The following is a 23,085-nucleotide window of genomic DNA, read 5'->3' on the forward strand; positions in this document are numbered from 1 at the left end:
ATCTAAGCAGCCAATGGGGCAAAGCTACCATCCATAAGATTATAACTGCCTGTCCTTAAAGACAGGATTGCTTCTGAATAAAAGTGTAGAAAATCAAATGAACATTGTTCTAAAAGCTATATCCCATTGATTGGAACAAGCCAGGTTTCTAAAAACACGTGATAGCTACTCCTAAGTATTCCATAATCAACACTTTCTGAACAGAAGAACATCTTAATATTGTTCCAACTAAGCTTTCCATTTTCCTGAGAACACTTCCCACGTTTCATTCTGCTTGATGGGTTAAGTGTGTCTTTTCAACATTCTGACAAATGGTACAATGATTCATGGAATTTTACTCTGCCTAGCTAGAACAGATAACTGTGTATTTGAAACAAATAATGTGCTAAAAATGCTCCAGAGTCCTCTTCTCATGTACTGCCTGACCAGTAGTTTTCTTTGACAAAGCACAAAGAAAATCTCTCTCAGCAGGATCATACATTTCTTTCCAGACAGGAATATGAAATTCTACTGCTCTCTAGTCTCCAAGTGCTGAAATTGTGACTCGGCTACATACCTGAGGGGGTGGGGAGATTATTTGTGTTGCCATTCGTGTCTTTTGTCTTTGTGTGAGGGTATTTTTGTCCTTCACATAATAAGTATTGCTTAGTTAGCTAAAGCAGGCCTGAGAAATGTGGCATTTTAGTGCCTTATTATTGCAGAGCTACAGAACATTGCAAAAACATTTTCAAATGGTATTTTCAGTGCCAACTCATACGGCAACCTCCTTTCTAAGAAAAACGAGTGAGTCGATGCATGCAACAGCCAGTGCCATTTGTCTGTCAGAGCAATAACATCTATATTTTAGTGCCCCTGTATTCCCTTAATAGGCTTGTAGGCTCTGGCATCACTTGCAGGGAAATGACACCCAATGGAACATCTCTCTCCATTTTGCTCTGTGAACTATGACTCAAGACAGGAATAGGGAATAGAATCAGCCCCTGGATTACTGTATTTACTCTTAATGAATTATTATTTTTTTTTTTTTAAACCAACAACTCTGAGATCTTTCTCTTGGGAGAAAGTCATTTTAAACTCTAAATCTCTGTCAGCAACTCCACTTAGCTGTGATATTAACTTAGCTCATGAGGACAACAGTCCAGCGGTTAGCCTGTGATACCCAAGGTGTTTGGTTTTTTCGTTTTTTGTTATTTTTGCACCTCATAACTGAAATGGTAAACAAAGTTATCCTCTTATTGCTTCACAGAAGAGAGCCTGGATTCAGTGTGCATGTGGGTGAGACAGAGAAATATTAGACCATTAGCTTCGATATCTAGAGGGCTGGATAGGCACTAATCAATTTCCACCACAGGTATCCGAGCAAGAATGCACAGAGAATAAAGGCTGCTGGGGAATTTTCTCTCTCCTCACCAAATACTTAATACTCCCTACTGTTTCTTTCCTCACTTGTCCAAAATATAAAGAATGCCACTAACATGGAATCCAACAGCGGTGTTATAGAAATCTGGTAAAGCAGTAACTTCTTCTACCCTCATCATTTGTGTATTGAAAACCTCAAAGCCATTGCTATTAACATAATGACATTTTCCAAAGCAGCTGGGTCTGGAGGCAATCTGCTGCAGACAGAAGGGAGGAATGATAGGAGAAAATGCAGTATCCAAGTTCAACAGTATCATGAGCCTGAAGAGGTTCAAAAATGACTTGAGTAGCTCTAAGCAACCCAAGTGTAGTTTGTCTACACAAGGGTATATTTTAACTAATGTGTCTGGATCTTGAGAAGACTGCAGGTACAGACTCTAGCTAAGGCTGCTGAAGCAAGTAATTTGCAATGTTTACATGAACCCAGAAAGGGGAAACGGGGTCTTATCACTATATTCTCTTTCACTTTCATGCACCCAAAGAAGTACAACTGCACAATGAGCAGCCTTACTTGGTGAAAACTATTGCAAAGTGCTATCACTACCATGAGTCAAATAGCAACACTGTTGAGAAGCTGAGTCGTCCGAGTCTAATACTCTGAGAATATAGTTACAGGTAGGTAGCCGTGTTGGTCTGCCGTAATCGAAACAAAATAAAAAAAATCCTTCCAGTAGCACCTTAGAGACCAACTAAGTTTGTTATTGGTATGAGCTTTAGTGTGCATGCACACTTCTTCAGATACACTGAAAGAGAAATCACCAGACCCTTATATATAGTGAGAGGGTGGGGAGGGGTATTACTCAGAAGGGTGGTGGGAATGGGTGATTGGCTGATAGGTGTGGTAAAGCTGTTGATGACTTTTAATGACTGCAATTGGTCTTACAGGAAAAAGCACACCATAAGCTGAAAGGCTTTAGTTTAAGGCACTTGCCTGTGAGTCTGCAAGTTTCCTTCCAGAGGTTGGCTAAACTGCAGTGATGACACGGAAGATCTGAGGAGGGATGAGGAAGCACAGAGATGTGGAAGTTGGAACTGGGAGAAAAAGGCTGGAGTGAGAGTCCAATGTCATTGATATGAGGACAAAAAGGAGAGAGGTGCGAGAAGCAGGAGGGGGCTAGAGAACAAGTGATGGAAGTATGAGGCAGCAGAAGCGGTGATGGAGAACACGGTACTGAGACAAATGGGGACCTCTGCATGCGTATGTAAAAAGGGGAAGATTCCCCAACCACTGTTTCAACTGCTATGAAGTCAAAATGTTCTAGGGCTTGTAGCAACTCTTGACAGGAAGGCCAGGAGGACTTCTTGAACATGATGGTAGCCCATCATTAGGTGACAAACTGGAAGAGGGGCTCAGCACACAGAAAAGCTGCCTTCTACCGCCCATTAGTCCATGTAGCTCAGTATTGTCTACACTGATCAACAGAGGCTCTTCAGGGATTCAGACCGGGGGCATTCCTAGACCTACCTGGGGGCATTCACCTCTTCCTAAACCTGAGGCAAGACAGAAGAATTACATTTGGAATAAAGTTTTCTCTCCCAGAAACTGCTAGTACTATGATTCCATTAGTTCTGTCTTTGTATATTTTTTAAAAGAAAAAGAAACAAGCAGCAGCTCTCAAATTGGAGAAGGTATTTTTTTTCTTTTAGTTCAGCCTTTTTTTACTGTATAACCTCACACAAAAAATAAGTAGTGGTATAAGATACAATAGCCTAGCCAGAGGAGAACGATAAAAATGTCAACAGTTTCTTATGGAGTATGCTAACAGGCTTTGAACTCATGCAATGTGCAAATTGATATATCTGGCTCCCATTTCAAACAATTAATGATTATTCACCATGATAATAAGTGGTCAGCTTATGCTCTCTCATCCTCATTTGTTTTGGAATATTAGGCACCAAATGAAACATTAGAGCAACCAAACAAAGCATTGTGGAATACTATTTTAAAGTATCCACAAATGGCTAATGCTGTATCAGCAATATTTTGATGGATGAAATCAAAAGGAATAAGCTTTGAAATATTAAAGCTATAAAAAGCACACTGGCATGAATTTTGCAGTTATATGCTGACACTAAAAAACAAACCAGTGATTCAGTAGGGGCTGCATCTATATTAAACCATATGAAAACCATACACATTTAAAAGCTACAAATTAAAAACAGTATTATGTGATTGGTTCCCGGCTAAAGGGCACAGAAGGCAGAAAAATGGTTTCAAAATACATACCCTAAAATATTTCATTAAGAGGATCCCTACTTCTTCATCCTTTCAAGAATACTTTTTTTCTGTCCAGTCCACCTTAAATTTAGTACTTCTTTGAGAACATTATAATAAAGAAAAAACACTGAAATTGTGTCACGAGTCCCCCAGCTCAGACAGATACCTCAGCTGTATTTATGACCTTATAGGACTACTCTGCTTGTGGCAGTTCCTTGCCACTGCAACTCCTGACAGATCATCTGAATCACTTGCTATGAGTAGAACTTTGCTTGGCATCTTTCAAACCACATTTATGATTGCTGCCATGGGCAAAATGGCAGCTTCTACTTACAGAAAAAAAGGCTGAGAATATCTATTTGCCACCAATAAGAGAAGGGACTGGGCAAGGAGAAGCATGTGCCACAAACAAAGCAGCCATGTGCTCATGATCCTAAACAGAGTTGAGGGCAGAAACAATTGAAGTCACACTGGCTGAGAAGTGTCGTGTTTAGAGAAAGATGGCTGCTGAGTTATCATTTCAGCTACATAGGACTGAAACCTGAGCAACTGCTTCCTGACCCCCATCCCTCGCCGTGCTCGTGTCCTCTGTATGTGGAAGCAGTTACAGTCCTGGGAGTTGCTTGCTTTCTGGTTAACTCTGCTAGGCATGCCTTGTTCAACTCTTACTCCAGTTCCAGGTTTCTATCTGATTTCCTGGATGCAGGTGCATGTTTTCCTTCTGTGCCCTGTTGTCACCTTGATTCCTGAGACTCTTCCTCAGGCCTCCCTGCTCCCAACCTCGGCTTGTTCTATTTTAACTCTGATCCTGCTGCCTGCCTCTTGGTTTTAACACTTTTTACCAGTCTCCATCCCACCTTTCTGCAACGTTTTTTTTGACCTTCAGATATTTTGGACTACAACTCCCATCACCCCAGACGATTGCCAAAGCCAGCTAGAACTCTTGGGGATTGTAATCCAAAACATCTTAAGGGCACAATGTTGGGGAACGTTGGGTTTCAGTACGTGAAATCCAGCCCTGCCTCCTGCTTTTTGGTTCCAACTGTTGCACCCTTAAGAAAGTCAAGTCACAATGCTGCAGTGACAGCAGAAGCCATGCCTGGCACAATTCCCTTCTCAAGGCTCTAGACCAAGCAACCACTTCCCTTGCCCTCCATGTTTCTTAAGCAAATTACCTAGCACTCACTCTCACATCATTCAGTTCCTCCACACCATGCGGCCCAAAGACTAGGATGCGGTTCCTTTTTCCTAGTCTCATTACTGTAGCTCCCTTTTGCCTCAAATGCTTTATTCCTCTGCCCTTCCCCTTCCCAGCCCAAATCCAACTATGCATCCTTCCTCTAGTCTCCTTTTCTCTGAGCTTCTCCTTGGCTTCTCTGCACACTGGGATGTTTTCCATTCCACAACCAGCCCCTGCCGAAGCATTTAATCCAGTCTAACTGAAAACGTTTCTTACACAGGAGCTGGACTGCAAGATGAACATTCCATGTCACCATACCACCTTAGCCAATCAAAGGCAGATGCTTCATTGCCATAGGAATAAGATCATATAAATTGGAAGTGACAAGGTGGCTAGCTCTCATGCTGCCCTCCAGGCTTCCGCGAGTTCTTCAGATCTTTTTACCAGACTATTTACACTAGTGGGATGAGATAAAAATACAAATAGTTGTCATTAGGGTCTAACATCTTGCTGCTTTTGGTGGAGGGCAGCCTTTTCTCTTTTAATGCTGCATTCTTAGAGGAGAAATGAAGGAGCCAGCTGCAAGCCATGCAGCCTGGTGAGAAGCCCAGCCCCAGACATGCCAGACTGTTATATAAACTGGGCTGCTGAGGCAAGACTTGCAACTACTGTAGTAGCAAACACTGGGTAAACTTTTTCTCTTTTTTCACAAACCATTCATTCTTATTGTGCCTTTGTATTTAAAAGTATCATTCATTATAGTACTGAATCTGATTACTTGACTTTGTCCTATTTGAATTTGCTTGATATGTTTTGTTATGAACTCCTTGTTTATGATGCTGTATTTTGGTATTGATCATGATCTGCTTTGGTCATGTGTATACCATAGAGAACAAAACATAAAAAACTAGATTAACCCTTTAAAAAAAAGTCAACTCAAAACTGATACATCCAAATTGTATAAACCAGGAACCCAGGGTCTCTGGATGATGTTGGTCAAAATTCCCCATCATCCCTGACCATTGGCCATGCTGGCTAGGCCTGATAGGAGTTGGGAGTCCAGCAACATCTGAAGGCCTATAGGTTCCTCACCCTTGGTATAAACACTTACCCCGTGTTATAATTCCACCCTGGTTTTGCACTCAGGAACCATATGGAATATTAATCTTGTGAGTGATATGGCAACAGCATATTCTCCACAGTTCTCTCTCCAAAAATATATTTTTGTTAGCAAAAGGGGCACGAGGTTCAGCAAAGATTATGAGACAGAAAGCAACTGACCTTGCTTCCAATGACAACACCTCCTCACCTGTAAGTCAAAGTGAGGGGGGAAACTTTGGGGCGGGGGGGAAATAGACTAGTTAAACTAGTCAACAATATTTGTGCACCAAAAGCATTGAAAATACATGTAAGCCCAGGGATGGGGATGTAGCCCAGGTGCTGCTTGACTACAACTCCCAATATCCTTGACCATTAACCTTCTTGCTTGGGACTGATGGGAGCTGGAGTCCAGGAACAGCTCAGGGAACACAGGTTCAGTATCTAGCCTAACCCTAATTGAGAACTTCCCTGTTCCTTTTAAGTGAAAGTGAGGTACTGAATTACTGATTAATTTAATATTCTAGAATAAGACTTTTACTTTTTGCTCTTCACATATGTATTCAGTATGTGGAATGAACATGGAACATCAGATTGCACATATTCCCATGATTCATACTGATTTAAAATGGGATGTGCCTACAAGCTATGACTTTGATACTGTCTCCACCTGCTGGTAAAAACAAAATTATTCTTTGATTCTGAAATAGTGTGCGGATATCAGAGACCTTTCTGTCTCTAAAGAGCAGATTATTTAAACTGAGAAGATGCAGAGGAAGGACAATGAGTATATCCAAACAAATGGGGAGGATTAGAAACCTGGGTACTACAAGAATGCTATAAGAATAAATGAACACATTACCTGGAACAAGCTCCATAACGATATATATAGGTTGCCTTTGAGTGCAAACTCCTATAAGCTTTACCACATTCGGATGGTCATACTGTTTGAGTATTCTGAAAAAGGGGTACAAAGGTTTTATCATGTCATTGTATCAACTTGATTTCAGTTATGTAGGAAAAAAGTTACTGAGCATCTACATGACTAAAATAAACTCAGATGAGTTTCAGTAAACACGAAAAGAATCACATTGTACAACTGAAACCACCTCTTACTAAGAAAGATGGTAAAACTAAAGCTCTTCTCAGTGACAACACACATGAAAGGGGATCATGAGCATGTAGTCATTTACTTTATCCAATACGTTTCACATAAAGAATCCCAGGGTAACTTTAAAAAAAATTAAACACAACCATAGCACAATTTAAGCAAACAGGAAAATACACATCATAAATATTTATACAGGTTCACTCATACCATCTAGAACCAAACACAACCAGATTTCTAGAACGTGCAGGGAAATCTACTTGAGTGCAAAACACTCTCCACTGCACACATCTGCCCTGAACATATGGGAAGCTGTAAGGGGCAGTGTGAAAAAGGGGTGGGGCTAAAGTTGAGACTCTATAGTCCCCTTTAGATTTAAGTTACCCCACCATGCAAGTGATAGGGCTAGAGTGCCATTTATTTTAATCAACATCTACCAGACATAAGTACGTACAAGTAAAAATAGATAGAAAGCAATAGGCAGAAAATCCTGGAAGACATTCGAACATTTCCATGAAGACAAATGGCATGTGATCACTCTCCAGTTGCAATCAACACCTGTGCCTTCTACCATCTTAATCATTTTAAAGATGTGAACAGAGAAGTTACACTGATTCATTTTCAACTTAAGCTCCAAAGAGATGTTCTCATTAACAAATTAACAAGCCGTGTCATGATCTAGCTCCTCATATAGTTCTGGAAAGCCCAGGTGTACAGTTATGCCCCCCCTTCCCCAATGCTAGGAGAGCTCATGATTGCAAGAGCCAGGAGAACAGGGCTTCAAGCTGGTATTAGAAAGCAGCAATTTACTACCTGAAGATTGCTCGAAACCTTTTGAGTCAATCGTCATCAGGATATAGCACGACAGTTTGTACAAGTTACCAAATGGCTACTCTTTTTTTGCACTACCTTAATGCTTGCCTTTCCCCTTGCTCTTTGAAGTTCTGGTATTGTTCCTCTGCCTCTTCCATAAGACCCAAGGCTACACACACTACTCAAGTACCTCTTGATACTTCCCATACCTCATGGCATGGACAAGTAAATCCACTAGTAGTACAGAGGTATATATCCCAATCCATCCCACCCCTCCTCTGCTTGGGAGTGCTGCCACTAGCATAGCACATCTTCATAGCAATTCTACAATTCTGTCCTCTACAGGGCTCTCCTCCCCTAACAGACCCCCCACACAGTCACACACTTGTTCTTACCATGAAGTCTAAGCGCATGCAATCTACACAGAAAGAGCTGGGCTGTTGGATTCCTGGGTGGAGGGCAGAGGACTTTTGCCTTGCCAAGGAACAAAAACATTGGGGCTCTATGCATACAGAGCAGCCAAGAGTGGCACTGAGTTAGATGTCCATGGCTGTTCCTCCTTGACTCCCAATGTACTTGAGAGCACATGGAACCTTTATACCAGGGATGGGGAACCTGTGGGTCTCCAATTCTCATCCTCCCTACTGATGTGCTGGGTGGAGCTGATGGGAGCTGTAGTCCAACAACATCTGGAGGACTGCAGGTTTACCATCCCATCCTTTATACCATGCCTTCCACATTTGATTTGGCAGGCCGGGGTGGGGAGGGAATGTAACTAAAATCACTAAAGATCTGGAGAAAAAGATCCAAGACTGTGAGGAATAAGCAGACCTCAACCAACTGCTTCTCCCACAGGCAAGGCTCAGCTCAAATTCACATTTTATCCTGTCAGTAGCCCTGGGAGGTTCGTTCTGCAAAACTGTGCAAGGATATGAAACCCAAGTCTCACAAACAGCTACCTAACAATTATACCGCAACTGTGGAAACTGTGGCTGAGTTTAAACCTAGAGAAACATTAAAGGTTGTATAATATTTCAGCCAAGTACGGTTTTGAGATAGTTTTCTAGGTGGTTTATCCTTAAAGAAGTAAAAAAAAAACCCCCCCAAAAAACCCACAGAAAACTGTAAGATGTCAATTGAGCCTCAGTAAATAATTCATAATGAATAATTGCTATAGTTCCAGGTTTCTTAGCAAAAAAGAAAAGAGAAAGAGAAAGAGAAAGAGAGAAAAAAGAAAAAGAAAAACCTATGTAGTCCAAGTTGTTTGTAAGGGTAAAAGAGTTTAGTGATGTCACTTACTACAATATTGCCCCAGTAAAATAATCTAACCTGGAATGTTTTCCATTGTATGCATATTACACAATATGGAATTTCTATCAACAGTTGATGGTTATTTTCACCTTTGATATATCAGATTGCATATGACATTTTACTTCTTCCAGGGAGAATTAATTCAGGGAGGGCCTCCACCACCACTGCTAATTTGAAATATATTTTGAAGGGGAAAGTATTGATTAGTCTCAGACAATCTAGGAACTGTTCCCTGTTTTAGAACTGCATTAAATTTAGGTATGTAATGGATCCCAAGTGCACATTTATTCACATTTACACCACTCACCTGGCCTCTGATAAAAACTTTATTTTCAGCTCCTGGGGAAGGTCTTCTTTACATGTCTTTACAGCAACTGGAGTTTTATCTTTCAATATTCCCTTATATACTTCACCAAAATTACCCTGAAATTGCAGATATTACAAATTGTCAGTAAACAAACTTAATGGCATTCCTCAGCAAAATAAAGTTCCACTGTGCAGAAAATATCACAGCTGTGTCAGTTAACAATATGCTTATATAAGCTCGCACAAGGGTTAAAGAAATAGATACTTCCCTTTTTAACTTATGGGAAGAAATGTTACTTTAACGTTTTTGAAAAGCCGATGAAATCAAGCTCAAGGCTTTAGTCAAACACTGCCTTTATATAATGAATGTTTAATGCCTTATAGACTGAACACCCCATTAATTTTGTACTTCGCTCCATCCAGTCATCTACCACGGAAAAAGCAACTTAGCAATGTTTCACAAAAGATTTTGACACAAGAGTGGGAGAAGCACACTTCATTAAGGCAGTCTCTTCCCCCACTGCACCTGCTTATCTGCTTTGCAATGCCCTCTCTTCCCTTCCCATCATCACTTTTCCTCCTCTGTAGGAAGCTAAGCATAGCAGCCAGCCCAAACTCCTTTTCATGACTTCAGAGGGGGAAGTATATGACTAGCCCCAGTCATCTAGCTTCTGTTTATTGGAAGAAGAAGAAGAAGAAGAAGAAGAAGAAGAAGAAGAAGAAGAAGAAGAAGAAGAAAAACATTTTCTCCTAATGGTGGGGGGGAAAGAGAGGAATCCAGCCTCAGTTAGGGCAGTGTTTCCCAACCTTGTGCCTCCAGCTGTTTTTGGACTACAACTCCCATCATCCCTAGCTAGCAAGACCAGTGGTCAGGGACGATGGGAATTGTAGTTCAAAAACAGCTGGAGGCACAAGGTTGGGAAACACTGAGTTAGGGGATCCTAGCGCTCCTCTTTGCTCTCCCTCTTCCCATCAGGGTCTCTTCTGTTTAGACTTCAGCTGCTTTCAGATCATCAGTTTTGTAGGTGGGATTCAAGCACACGCCGGCATGTTCATGTTGCACACTTATGGAACAAACCCACTTCCATCTACCCCCCCCCCAAAAAAAACCCCACTCAGAATTTCTCCTAAACATAATGAGAAAAGGGAATGTAATGTGTGAATAATTGCTTGATGCAAAATCAAATAGCCTCCCTACAAACTTGCTGCAAAGAGTTCAAGATGAACTCTCAATAAATAGGATGCCTAGAAGGAGGTTTTGCGCAAGGGTTGTGATTTACTGGGACAGAGTATGTTTGGAGCCACCAGGGGTGAGCTTTCCCATCTGCTCTTGAGTACAAACCCTCATAAGGAGCTGCTGCTTAGAAGGTGGCTGCCTAAGGAGTAGGGACCCTCTCAAGGAAAGTTGCTTTGCTTTCTTTGACATTTTGGGGAGACTCCATTTTGCTTTAAGGCAGATGAAAGGGTGTGTTTGGATGGGGGGGGAATGTAAATATGCCACTAATATATTGTCTTAAACTTTTGTAAATTGTGTTTTATTGTGTGGGTTTTGCATTTGCTTTTCTTTGAGAATCTCCTTGGGGGTCTTTTTCACTGAAAAGTGCCACAGAGAATTAAAACATAACACATAAAGGGTTGTAAGTGGCAATACTGCTACCGCTAAAATGAATGGCAAGGCAGGGGCTGAGAAGTCTAAATGCCCCTCTCTTTGTTGGTGGCAACTGGGATGTGGAATCTGCTACCAAGTAAAAATTAAGGCAGAAGGTGTGCCCTGATTTCTAATAATTTAGCAAAATGCTGAAATTAAGGTTACTTAATAGTTTGTACCAAATGGAACAGAATTATTGTCCATCTGTCATTTCCCTTGGCTGATGCTTCTTGGACAGTTATAGCTTTTTGCAGAATAGCCAGGAGGTAGAGGGGATGACATCTTAAGAGCTATCAGCTTAGCTGTCAATTGCTCTTCATCCAATACCTACGCATTTCACTTTATACTTGGGTGTAGCTGATGGTCCTGCAGGAAGGAAGGAATAGGACTTACAAAAATAACTGGATTTCTAAGTTGTTCAGGAAGTTTGGTAGACCTGCTTCTATTGACATTTGCCACAGGATATGGAATAATTAGGTAGAGGAGCTGAAATAACACAACTTGAAGTAATTTAATCACACCGTGAAGTCACTTTAATCTAAGCCATTCTAGCCTTGAGGTACATGATCCAGTTTCGTCCAAGACTGAGGAGGCGGTATTTTGAGGAAAAGAACATGGTGGTATGGATGATTTTAAGTTTCTTCTTTTTAACAACTTAGGCCCAGTAGTCAAGGGACCTGAGTGGCCTGGGAGCTACAGAAATGCCTCTCCTTCCAGCATTGCAAGAATATAAGAAGCCCTGGATCCCAGCAGGAGCTTACAGGTCAGGTCCTGCTACGGTGGCCATGTGTCCTACTTCATACAGGACTATCATCTATTTGAATGGATGTCAGGGGCCAGTCCTCTGTTTAGAAGGGAGGACCTTTTTCTGCCTCCCACTTTCAGCTACTCTCTGAAGACTGGAGAAGAGACCCTCTTAAGAATATTAAGAGGGAGAGGGAGGGGAATGACCAGACCATGTGAAAAACGAACATAATATTTTAGTTGCAGTTCATTTATTTTCAGCTGTGTACTCCTGTTATTTAAAAAGCGTGCCTAGATATTCTGTTGTTGTGCCCATAACTAAGGTGCCATTTAGCTCCTAGCTTTCATATCTCAGTTTCTAACACTGTTCACAACAAGTGGAGAGGAAATGACTGTTTCAGCTGACATTTCTGGCAGGCCGATATAATAGGAGGTTGTTTCTTGTTTTCTATATTGTGCTGTTTTATTTTAGGGTTATTGTTTTTTAAAAAATGTTTTAATTCTATTTTAGCTATGGCATTTGGGTGTTCCTTGTACCAGAGATGCTCAACTATAAAAATGAAAAAAAAATGTAAGTCATCCCTTAACTCAGATGAAATAAGCTTCCTAAGGCCACATCCAGAGAGGTATCATGAGCTGGTCTTAGGCTCACATGTTCTGTTGCGTGATCATCCCAAGTGGAGAAACCAAGAGATCCCATATTTATTTAACTGTAAGGTAAAGGTCAAGGTAAAGGGGCCCCTGACCATAAGGTCCAGTCGTGGCCGACTCTGGGGTTGCGGCGCTCATCTCACTTTATTGGCCGAGGGAGCAGGCGTACAGCTTCCAGGTCATGTGGCCAGCATGACTAAGCTGCTTCTGGCGAGCCAGAGCAGCACACGGAAACGCCATTTACCTTCCCGCCGGAGCGGTACCTATTTATCTACTTGCACTTTGACATGCTTTCAAACTGCTAGGTTGGCAGGAGCAGGGACCGAGCAACGGGAGCTCACCCCGTCGCAGGGATTCAAACTGCCGACCTTCTGATCGGCAAGTCCTAGGCTCTGTGGTTTAACCCACAGTGCCACCCATGTCCCTATGTAACTGTGGGATCACACAATTGAGTTTCCCCTGCATTATGGGAAGGCTGGCCCTACCATGCAGTAAGGGAAAGTGATTTCAGGTGACACTGTGTCAAGGTTCTGGTGGTGGGGAACAGATGAAAGCTGTAAATGGAATCTAACAAGGTGGGGGGGGTTGGGTTGGAGGGAAACACCATTTGGCCTCTACCTTCAATCCACAAAAAATCTTAAGGTTGGCACTGATTGGGAGCAAAGGGAGATATGCAGAAGAGGAGGCATATTTCCACTATTTCTCCAAATACAATCCATGGGCATAAATGAGAGGATCCTTACTTTACCGTCCAGGGGTCCTTTACCTTACTTTACCTTACCTAGTCAACACAGACATTAATAACATGGATGAGTAAGTAGAAATTATGCTCAGCAGATCTCCATATGATGTCCAAACAAACCTGAAAACATCCTACACATGCAGAAGCCTCCCACTGTCTTGTGTGAGAGAAAAGTACAATGGGAAGCTGCTGTGCATGCAGTGTGCTCCCAGCATTTGGCTCACACACAAAAGAGTGCAGGGAGTTCACAGGCCAGGCTCTGTGTTGCAGCTGTACAGCACAACCCAAAGAAAATTAGGCATCTCTAATTACCATTTAATTACGCGGGTGGCGCTGTGGGTAAAAGCCTCAGCGCCTAGGGCTTGCCGATCGAAAGGTCGGCGGTTCGAATCCCCGCGGCGGGGTGCGCTCCCGTTGCTCGGTCCCAGCCCCTGCCAACCTAGCAGTTTGAAAGCACCCCCAGGTGCAAGTAGATAAATAGGGACCGCTTACTGGCGGGAAGGTAAACGGCGTTTCCGTGTGCTGCGCTGGCTCGCCAGATGCAGCTTTGTCACGCTGGCCACGTGACCCGGAAGTGTCTCCGGACAGCGCTGGCCCCCGGCCTCTTAAGTGAGATGGGCACACAACCCTAGAGTCTGTCACTGGGAGCTCACTGGGTCGCAGGAATTCAAACCTCCGACCTTCTGATTGGCAAGTCCTAGGCTCTGTGGTTTAACCAACAGCGCCACCCGCATCCCTTAAATGTATTAGTTTACTGTTAATTATGTTGCTTTGAATGTATAGTTTATATTTGACTTTCTTCCATAATGTTTTATTCAGGATTGTTTTAGCTGATGTTTTAATGTGTTGTAAACAGCTTGGGGACTTTGTTCTTAAAAATAAAGTGGTATAGAAATGAATTATTAATTATTATTATTATTATTATTATTATTATTATCATCATCATCATCATCATCATCATCATCATCATCATCATGTGCTAGTTACTGGACACTATGTGAGTTCCTCCCCCTAAATTCTCCTTTGTCCTGCAGCTTCCAGCAAGTAAGTTTTGCCCCTTCATTGTTTTGATACTGGCAAGAGCATGCTCTGCCTGGTGGGCTTGAAGGTTTATAAGCAGAAGTTAAATGGCCATCTGTCATGTATGATTTAGTTGTGATTCCCGTATTGCAGGAGGCTGGACTAGATTATCCAACTCTACGATTCTATGATGGTATGAATTTCAGAAAACAAAAACCGCAGAAGGGGGTGAGTGAGGGGAAAACATGTGCTAAAACCTAAAAAGCAAATAGCAATGGTGAAAAAGGAAATTATGTAAAGATATGAAACTAATAATGCACAGCAGGTTGGGAAGCTGTTTTACTTAAAAATGATTCCACCAAAATTAACTGCTCTAGTTTACTGATCTGATTAATATACAATATTTTTCCATCTATAAGATGCCCCCTATTTTGGGGGGGAGGGACGTGGGTGGCGCTGTGGGTAAAAGCCTCAGCGCCTAGGGCTTGCCGATCGAAAGGTCGGCGGTTCGAATCCCCGCGGCAGGGTGCACTCCTGTTGTTCGGTCCCAGCGCCTGCCAACCTAGCAGTTCGAAAGCACCCCCAGGTGCAAGTAGATAAATAGGGACCGCTTACTAGCGGGAAGGTAAACGGCGTTTCCGTGTGCGGCTCTGGCTCGCCAGATGCAGCTTGTCACGCTGGCCACGTGACCCGGAAGTGTCTCCGGACAGCGCTGTCCCCCGGCCTCTTGAGTGAGATGGGCGCACAACCCTAGAGTCTGTCAAGACTGGCCCGTACGGGCAGGGGTACCTTTACTTTTACCTTTATTTTGGGGGGGACTCCAAATTAAGAAAATGGGGAGGATTGCCCGGAGTTGTTGAGTTTTTTGGGGGTGGGGGGAATTGCCGGAAATTGCTGACAATCGTACACGTCGCCGAGGACACACAGCCACCAAATCACCAGCAGCCCTTCCAGCAGCCACCAATCACCCACACTATCACCACTTACAATCTCCTCCTCGTGGCTGCGACCAATCGCCCAACTCCCTTCTGCACTGCCCATGTATAAGACAAGGGCTAATTTTAAAGCTAAGCTAATTTTTTAAATTAAAAACCCTCATCTTATAGACAGAAAGTACGGTAATATTTGCATTACAAAACAAAGCTATTTTAAAATTATTGATAACGTAGGACATATTTTTTACTCAAGTTAAGCACTTTTCTATCCTGCTCATGCTTAAACCTCTCTCACTGAAGTAGGTCTTAAAATCTGCTTAACTTTGGCTGGGTCTATTATATGACAATTTTTTAAAAAATTGCAATTCTGCTACAAAGCAATGTTATTATATACTGGGTGGTGGAAGAAGCCCACCATCCTCAATATCACAAGTATACTCCAAGGCTAAGGTGTACTTTTCCTCATTAAGAACAGATGTTTACTTACTTTGCCCAGTAATTCTCCCAGTGTGACATCTTCATGATTGAGAATCCATTTTTTATCCTGCAGCAAGAAATACACAGCAGTGTTTAGTCTACAAAATACTGCATTCCTATAAAACCTCTGTGAGCTAGCAGGAATAGACCTATAGGGATGATTCAGTGAGACTATTCAATCAGCAACATGCTAAGAACATAATCTCAAGAGTAAGCTGCTACTACACAATAGGATGTTAAAAGCATGCTACAGCAAATTTCTATCCAAAAATTAAGGCTTAGGTGTGATATCATAACATACAAAATTGCATGCTTTCCTTTATTAAATTCAGGGTAACTCTACCACTGTTTTTTAAAGAAAGTTTTTCTTTTTAAAGAAAAGGTTATGTAAAGGAACTTTATGGAAAAGAATATATTTTTAAAAATTAAACGCTAGTCAACCTAAAAATGACCTTTCTCTGGCACATTCAGAAAACGGGTTCTTTCTTCTACAGATGAAGAAACTGAGTGTTAGCATCTGCTAAACATACATGAAGCAAGTTCCAGTAATATCCATTAAAAAAAAAAAAAACCATCAATGGCAAGAGTTTACACTAATGATCACATGTAAACATTCTATTATGGAATATGCATTACATGACAGTAGTGGCTGTTAGCCACTCAAGCACATCAATTTCATCTGGCACAAATCTCTTTACTTCCAACATTTTCCTATTGGCCATTATTACCTTTCCATGTAAATATCTATTTAACAGCTGGACACACATGAACAAAAATTCAATATATAGTATGACACACTGAAACACATATTTTGGAAGCATCTCTTCACTAGGCTCATAGGGGGAAATGAGGTTTGGAGAGAGAGAGAGAGAGAGAGAGAGAGAGAGAGAGTGAGTTTTGCTGGTTATGTTTGAAACCTCATTTATAAAACTAATCATATCAATTAATTTGAGCAATTCTCTATTAAAGAGGATACGGTGATATTTATTTTGACAAATATAATTTCAGATATCTATTGTTGAGACATATATTTGCTATTAATAAATGATATTTGTATTTTGAATCACTAAGCATCTTTTGACAAGTTTGCTTATTCCTTATGAAATTATTTGTTTCTCATTTATTTGAACCTAACAGTTTCATTTCCAAGATGGATCATTCTTCTGATACCCAGAAGCGGATGTCAGAAGCCAAAGACCTTTATACAATCAAATTAAGTTGGGAAATGCAATTCATACTAATTCACAATTTGCTGATGATAGTCGGTAGAAGATATGGGGAGCATTAATTACACTGTTACTTCTGCTGCCTGTCTCAATAGCATTAAGTACTCCTAGGCCACTAGTTCCTGGTTAGGGGCACTACTTAAAGTTGTTCCAAGACTATTTAGCAGAAAGGTTTCAGAAGGTGATGCTAGGAAACCATCTAGCCTCATGGAAATTATTCCAGGATGTTACAGGATTATGTCTTGTCCCCCATGATGTTTAGCACGTACATGAACCTGGTGGGTGAGACTGTGGGGGAATTTGAGGTGCAATCAGTGATCACCAGGAATATGAATAAAGTCCCCTTAAGTCAAGCTGAGAAATGAAATTCATGGACTCTTAAAAGGCCTGCTCCAGCAGAAGGTGAGTGTTTAAAGCCCTTGAAGACCTTTGGAGGCTGTAAGTGATTCAAAATGCAATTGTAACAGCAAAGATTCTGGTTCAGCGTAGCTTCTGGGTCACATTACTCCTGCTTCAAAACAAGTTCACTGGTTTCCAGTTTGCTTTCAGGTTCAATTCATAAGAAGGTTATAGGCCCTTTTAATTTAAAGCTTCAGATATAAACCTGAACAAAAAGTGTTAGAATGAACTTTAGATGCAATCCCAACTTATCCCGTTCAACCTTCAGAAGCATGTCAGTAGACAACTTTTCCCAAGGGAATGATTCTTAAAGAGCTGCCATTCTGCATCAAGTGTCTCAACAGAAATGTCACACAAAGGAGAGGCTAACTGCTTTTAATTAAATACTTCAGAGAGAATGAGTTACCATAAGAATTAGAGCATTCACCCTCCCTACATAGCAATTTTGTTTCAAAGTCACTCAGAACCAGGAAGGAAGAGAAATAAGACCGTTAGCATTGAACAGGACAGAAAAGCTAAGAGTTGAGAACTTGTAAGTAGAAAGACTGCTGTCGACTTTGGTCCAACTGATTCTGCAGGTTTAAGTAGTATTTCAAGCAGTACCTGCAAAAAAGTAGGATCTAATTTCCAAGAGCATGACCAGCCCTGATGCAACAGATACGTGCATAACTGTTGCTGGCATCAACTAACATTAATATTGTTGAGAACTACATTTCCTGACTCCACAAGTTCACAAGATTTTTAAAAAATAAAAATAAAAAATGAATTGTGGGCTTCTTTTTTTGCATTATTATAATGCAGCCCCTTTAAAATGAAGAACAGTGCTTCCTAGGTCAAAGGTAAAAAGCCTCTCTCTCACACACAGCAGTTTTTAACGGTATCTTTAGTAGGTATGGGATATGTAAGGTAAAGGGACCCCTGACCGCCAAAGTCCAGTTGCGGACGACTCTGGGGTTGTGGCGCTCATCTCGCTTTATTGGCCGAGGGAGCCGGCGTACAGCTTCCGGGTCATGTGGCCAGCATGACTAAACCGCTTCTGGCGAACCAGAGCAGTGCACGTACAAATGGGATAAAAGAAAAATACAGTGATACCTTGGGTTACAGATGCTTCGGTTTGCGCAATTTCAGGTTGTGCACCACGCCAAACCCAGAAGTACCGGAATGGGTTACTTGCGGGTTTCGGCGCTTGCGCATGCGCAGAAGCACTAAACTGTGCTTTGCGCACGCTTAGAAGCGCCAAATCGCAACCTGCACGTGCGCAGACACGGTGCTGCGGGTTGCGAACATGCTTCCCGCACAGATCACGTTCGCTACCTGAGCATCCACTGTACAATGGGATATGTACTTTCCCATTAATTGCTATGTAGCATTTTCAAAAGCGAATAGCACCTATTTCTGTCCTAATGTACTCCTATTTCAAGGACACCAATGGTAGAGCATCTTCAATGTTCCATGTTCAATCCCTGGTGTCTCCAGGTAGGGACAGGAGAAAGATTCCTTACTGAGCTAGAAGGATCAACAGTCTGACTCAGAATAAGGCAGCTTCCTCTGCTCTCCGGTGCGGTAATGAGGCCAGACCCCATCACGTATACTTTTCCTTACAGCAGTCACTCTGTATTCTTTTTTGCTCCATCAAACTGACTAGAACTCTATAAAGTCAGGAAAGAATCAAAGTAACCTCCTTGAAAAAGTAACAGGAACATTTTCTTTGAAGTATTAACCTGATGATCTCTTAGATTGGCAATGAAAATTGCAAAGAAGCGAGGATGTACTGAAATGAAAATAAATGGATTTTCATATATTTCCATGTTTTAAACCACCGGTGAATGACTTTTTAAAAAATACTGACAACATGGCATTTCAAAGACTTGTTTATGAAGAATGTATCTGATATATAATCCTTCAGAGGAATAATTAAACAAAATGGCACTATAAACTGCAATCAAATCAGCTGTCAGAAAGTGTTACCACTATTTATATTAGCACATTAATCATTACCTGTGTTTTTCTTCCCTTTTGTAAGCCTTTCAGTCAAGACTGCTTTATTATACAAGCTTTGCACATTTGTTTCAGTCAAAATTTTCAACCCCAGCAAATATCTCCATGCTAAAGGATTATTCAGAATTTCATCTGCTTCCACAGTAATGTTCTCATGTGTGCTTAAAAAAACTCACTCTATTGACTTGTATATGCAAATTTTGCTGCCTTGTTAAAGTCGGTTTCACAAGTCCTCAGTAACTGAATGCTATTTAAATGGTCTATAAATTAATTCCATTATCCATGAGTTGTCTTGAATAGGAAGCCCACGTAGGCATTCTATTTTATATGCATGGGTTGATTTTAGGCCCACAAAATTACAGTGTAGACTTGTTTTTTTCTTTAAAAGTACATCTGCTTCTCTAAGACCGCATAATAATATCCCTTCTTTCACTATAACTACTAGAAATTAATCAGAATAACTACAAAGTCTAAATACAAGGCTCTTCTTTCAGTCTGTCTCTCCACTTTGATCCCATAAACCAACTTGGCAAAGTTTGTATTAAGATGTTTAGTGCGGCCACAAGGCATTATTTAAATCCCAGAACTGAGTACAAGCTTGAGCATGTATTGGTGTCACTGCTCTCATTCAGCAGCTTCAAGCTGACAGAGAAGCACAAATAATTGTCCATCATTAGTCAGACAACCTCTATTTGGTTGGTGACAACTTCTTATTGTGGGGAAATGTACAGGCAGTTATGAGAAAGTGGTCATTAGGAGGCCAAAAGGAGAATAGCAAATTGACAAGGTGGACTGGGTTGACAAATAAAAAAAGTTAGTGATGGGTCAGAATTATGCCACTGGAGAATTAAAGAAAAGGGGGAAAGGTGAGGGTGGCAAGCTGAGAATGAAATGCTGGAAACAGATATGGGCTTTGAAATGGGCAATTCATCCATTTTTCATTATAAGAGGAATATAGACTATCTTTTCCGGCTGTCTCCACCTGCTCCCTGGCTTTTGGAATATGGGCACTGCCCTTTTAAATATTTCCCTCCTGATTTATCAGGCAGAACCCCACCAACTCTCAGCATAAAGAAAGAGGAGAAGGGCTGGCATAGGTGTTGCCCAAAAGTGCTTTTAGGAGCAAGATTTGTGACCAAAGTTGGAGGACAGAGGACTGAAGTACAGGAAGGAAAAATGAAAGGCAGAAGTGGTGGGACAGCTGTAACAGTCAAGACAGGAAGTGACAAGGAGTTTTTAGTGGTAAGACAGAAATGAGTGGGCTTCTGCAAAAAGTTTTAGGGAAAGGCAACATGAAGTGGCAACAGATTTCCAATCCTTTGCTTCCAAAATTTAAAGCCAAATCCAGGTTTGTGTGTTTGTTTATCTGGTCAACAAGGTGGATATGGAGAGCAATCAAGAATGAGGTAGCTTACATTCACTGATGAAAATTTCAATTGTGGACATTTAGAATTGGCAATGCTGACAAGCAGGACAACACACACCAGACAATTGGGACAAAGGGTTCAGGAAGGGATCAACAACCTTTTGCTCTGTTCAGCCACATGAGCTCTGCACTACTCTGGAAGATTCTCCCTCCCCATAGTGGTCGCTGCCAAGCCACATAGTTTGGGAAGATCCTCTGGTGCTCACAGGAGAATCTTCTGTGGGGTGCAGAGGGCAGCAATGGAGGGGAAAGGATGGGGAAGTCTGCTTCTGCAAGCTTTCTTCCACTGCTTTTAAGATCATGCATTGACATAATTAGCTAAGAATCCTTCTCTCCAACCCAGGCCAGTGACTCTCAATAGGAGTAATACCTGTGGTAACAACTAGCAGAGATCAAACCTCAAAATACAGCTTGTTATTCTGAAAGTTCCCACCCAGTTCCCTTCTATCATTCAGCCATCTCAGTCATTCTCTCAGCTCTCCCTACAGCCTAGACATTTGCAGCTGTTCTTCCCTAGATCAGTCACCAACTTCCTATATTTCTCTAAATATAAGGACTCTAATCAATAAAGAACGTTCAGTCTCATTCATTCAAACCTACAGCGGGAATATCAACACCAGTACTGTGATCCAATAAGTTGCTAATGGGTCAACTTGACTTTCTGATCTTCAGTTTTGAGATTCTGCTTTAACAGAGTATTGTGCTCTTTTTTTAAAAAAAAAATGTTAATTCACTATGGTTTCAAAAGCTGATAGGTTGGTTTGTTTGTTTACAGCCAAATTGAGAGGGGAGGGGGAAGAGACCACAGAAGCCTTTCTTCCAATAAATGAACACTTTCCTCTAAATAATGACTTCATACTGCATTACAGAACCTGCACAACTGAAAAGAAAAGGGAAAGAATAAGGATATCAGAAGGCAACATGTATAGCTTCTTCTTTTTCTAGTTATCTCTTCCCCTTCACAAAAGGTAATTTAAAAATGGCTGCAGAGAAATATATTGAAAATAGGTTTTTGCTTCCACCTTCCACTGAAAATAATTTACTGTAGGGCCAGCAAAAAAATCACATAATGAAAGAAAAAAGAAAAGTCAATCTTCCATTTTCAATATTGGAAACAATTACACCTAATGCTTTTTTATGGACATCAAAACCATCACAGCACATCATTATTCATCGAAAGTAGGTATTCAAATATCATTTGTCAAAAGTTGCTGAAGCAGAGGAAGAAATGAGGGTAAATAACAGATGCGTACCTGTTGATACAATCTGTGACGATGGAAATGAGAAATGATCTTGTTAGGAAAACTATATTTGATGCCACCTACAGTAGTATCTCTAAGAGGGCACATGAATTTCATGAATCAAAAACTCAATGTCTGAGGTTTCTCCGATGAAGTGCAAAAATAAAGGTAGATAGCAGGAAATGTATTTCATAAAAATGTATGTGTTATGAAGAGAGATTCAGAAAAGAAAATCTTTCAAGGACTCTCAACAATTCATGGCACTGAAAAAACTGCTTCAGGGACCGCTCTGCATCATCATCATCAAGCATCTACTGCCATTATCTTTGTCTATTGCAGAAGGAATATGAAAATTAAGGTGCAAGCGATACCTTTACAGTGGCATGCATTAGTTATTTCCATCTAAGCATTATTTCATAAAGAGCATTGTGAACCCCAACTTCTAATAGACCAAAGTACAAGTCAGGTTTTAGGGTTCTGCCCACAATGCCCCAACTATACAAGTAACTGGCACCAAAATATGAAGTCTAGGGTGCCTGGCATTGTTGCATCCTCATTTCAGTTGCTGAGGCTGGTATAGATATGTCCTAGTGGACAGAGGTTTTATGGTGCAGTGATATCTTGGCCACATTGTGCCATGTCCAAGTTCAGATATCAAGTAGCTTTTAATCAGGTACAGCATGAAACTCTGTCAGCAATGAGGACCCACTAGTTCCCAAGGTCTGAGGAAGAGGACAGGCAGCCTGTTGTCTCCATTAAGCAAGGTAAGAGCATGCCAGTTTTAATGTTTTCTCCCAGAAAAGAAGAACAGCTGGCTAGGTGTGCAGAAAAACGTTTGTCAAGCTTTTAGAAAATATGGGCAGCTAAGAAATACATGCCTAAAAACTCTTGAGTAAAAGACCACAAACTAGGCACTTCAAACTGAGCTGGGGAAACCTAAGAGAACCATGCAACAGGGAACCATACAGAAATACAATATTCCTTTTCTTAGCCTTGGTGTTTTCAAGCTGAAATCAAGGGCTGGATAAATAATTGCTTAGTAAATGCAATATTAAGGTCTCCCACTTCACTTGTTACCGTCTACCAACTGTGAGGGACTACAAGTACCTGATGTCCAACTGCCAA

At 41.3% G+C, this 23,085-nt stretch overlaps 1 protein-coding gene across 2 annotated transcripts in view; it reads right to left on the reverse strand.

Annotated features, from left to right (window-relative positions):
- FER (FER tyrosine kinase) overlaps positions 1–23,085 on the reverse strand; it is a 163,888-nt gene that overhangs the window by 54,860 nt on the left and 85,943 nt on the right. For both annotated transcript variants that reach the window (XM_028749596.2, XM_077936150.1), the window contains exons 14-16: positions 15,681–15,737; positions 9,455–9,570; positions 6,778–6,872 (exon numbers count right to left, since the gene is read on the reverse strand). In XM_028749596.2, the coding sequence (XP_028605429.2) occupies positions 6,778–6,872; positions 9,455–9,570; positions 15,681–15,737 (268 nt within the window). The remainder of the gene's footprint in view (positions 1–6,777; positions 6,873–9,454; positions 9,571–15,680; positions 15,738–23,085) is intronic.

This window comes from Podarcis muralis, chromosome 11 (assembly GCF_964188315.1).
Source record: "Podarcis muralis chromosome 11, rPodMur119.hap1.1, whole genome shotgun sequence".
NCBI classification, from domain to species: Eukaryota; Metazoa; Chordata; class Lepidosauria; order Squamata; family Lacertidae; genus Podarcis; species Podarcis muralis.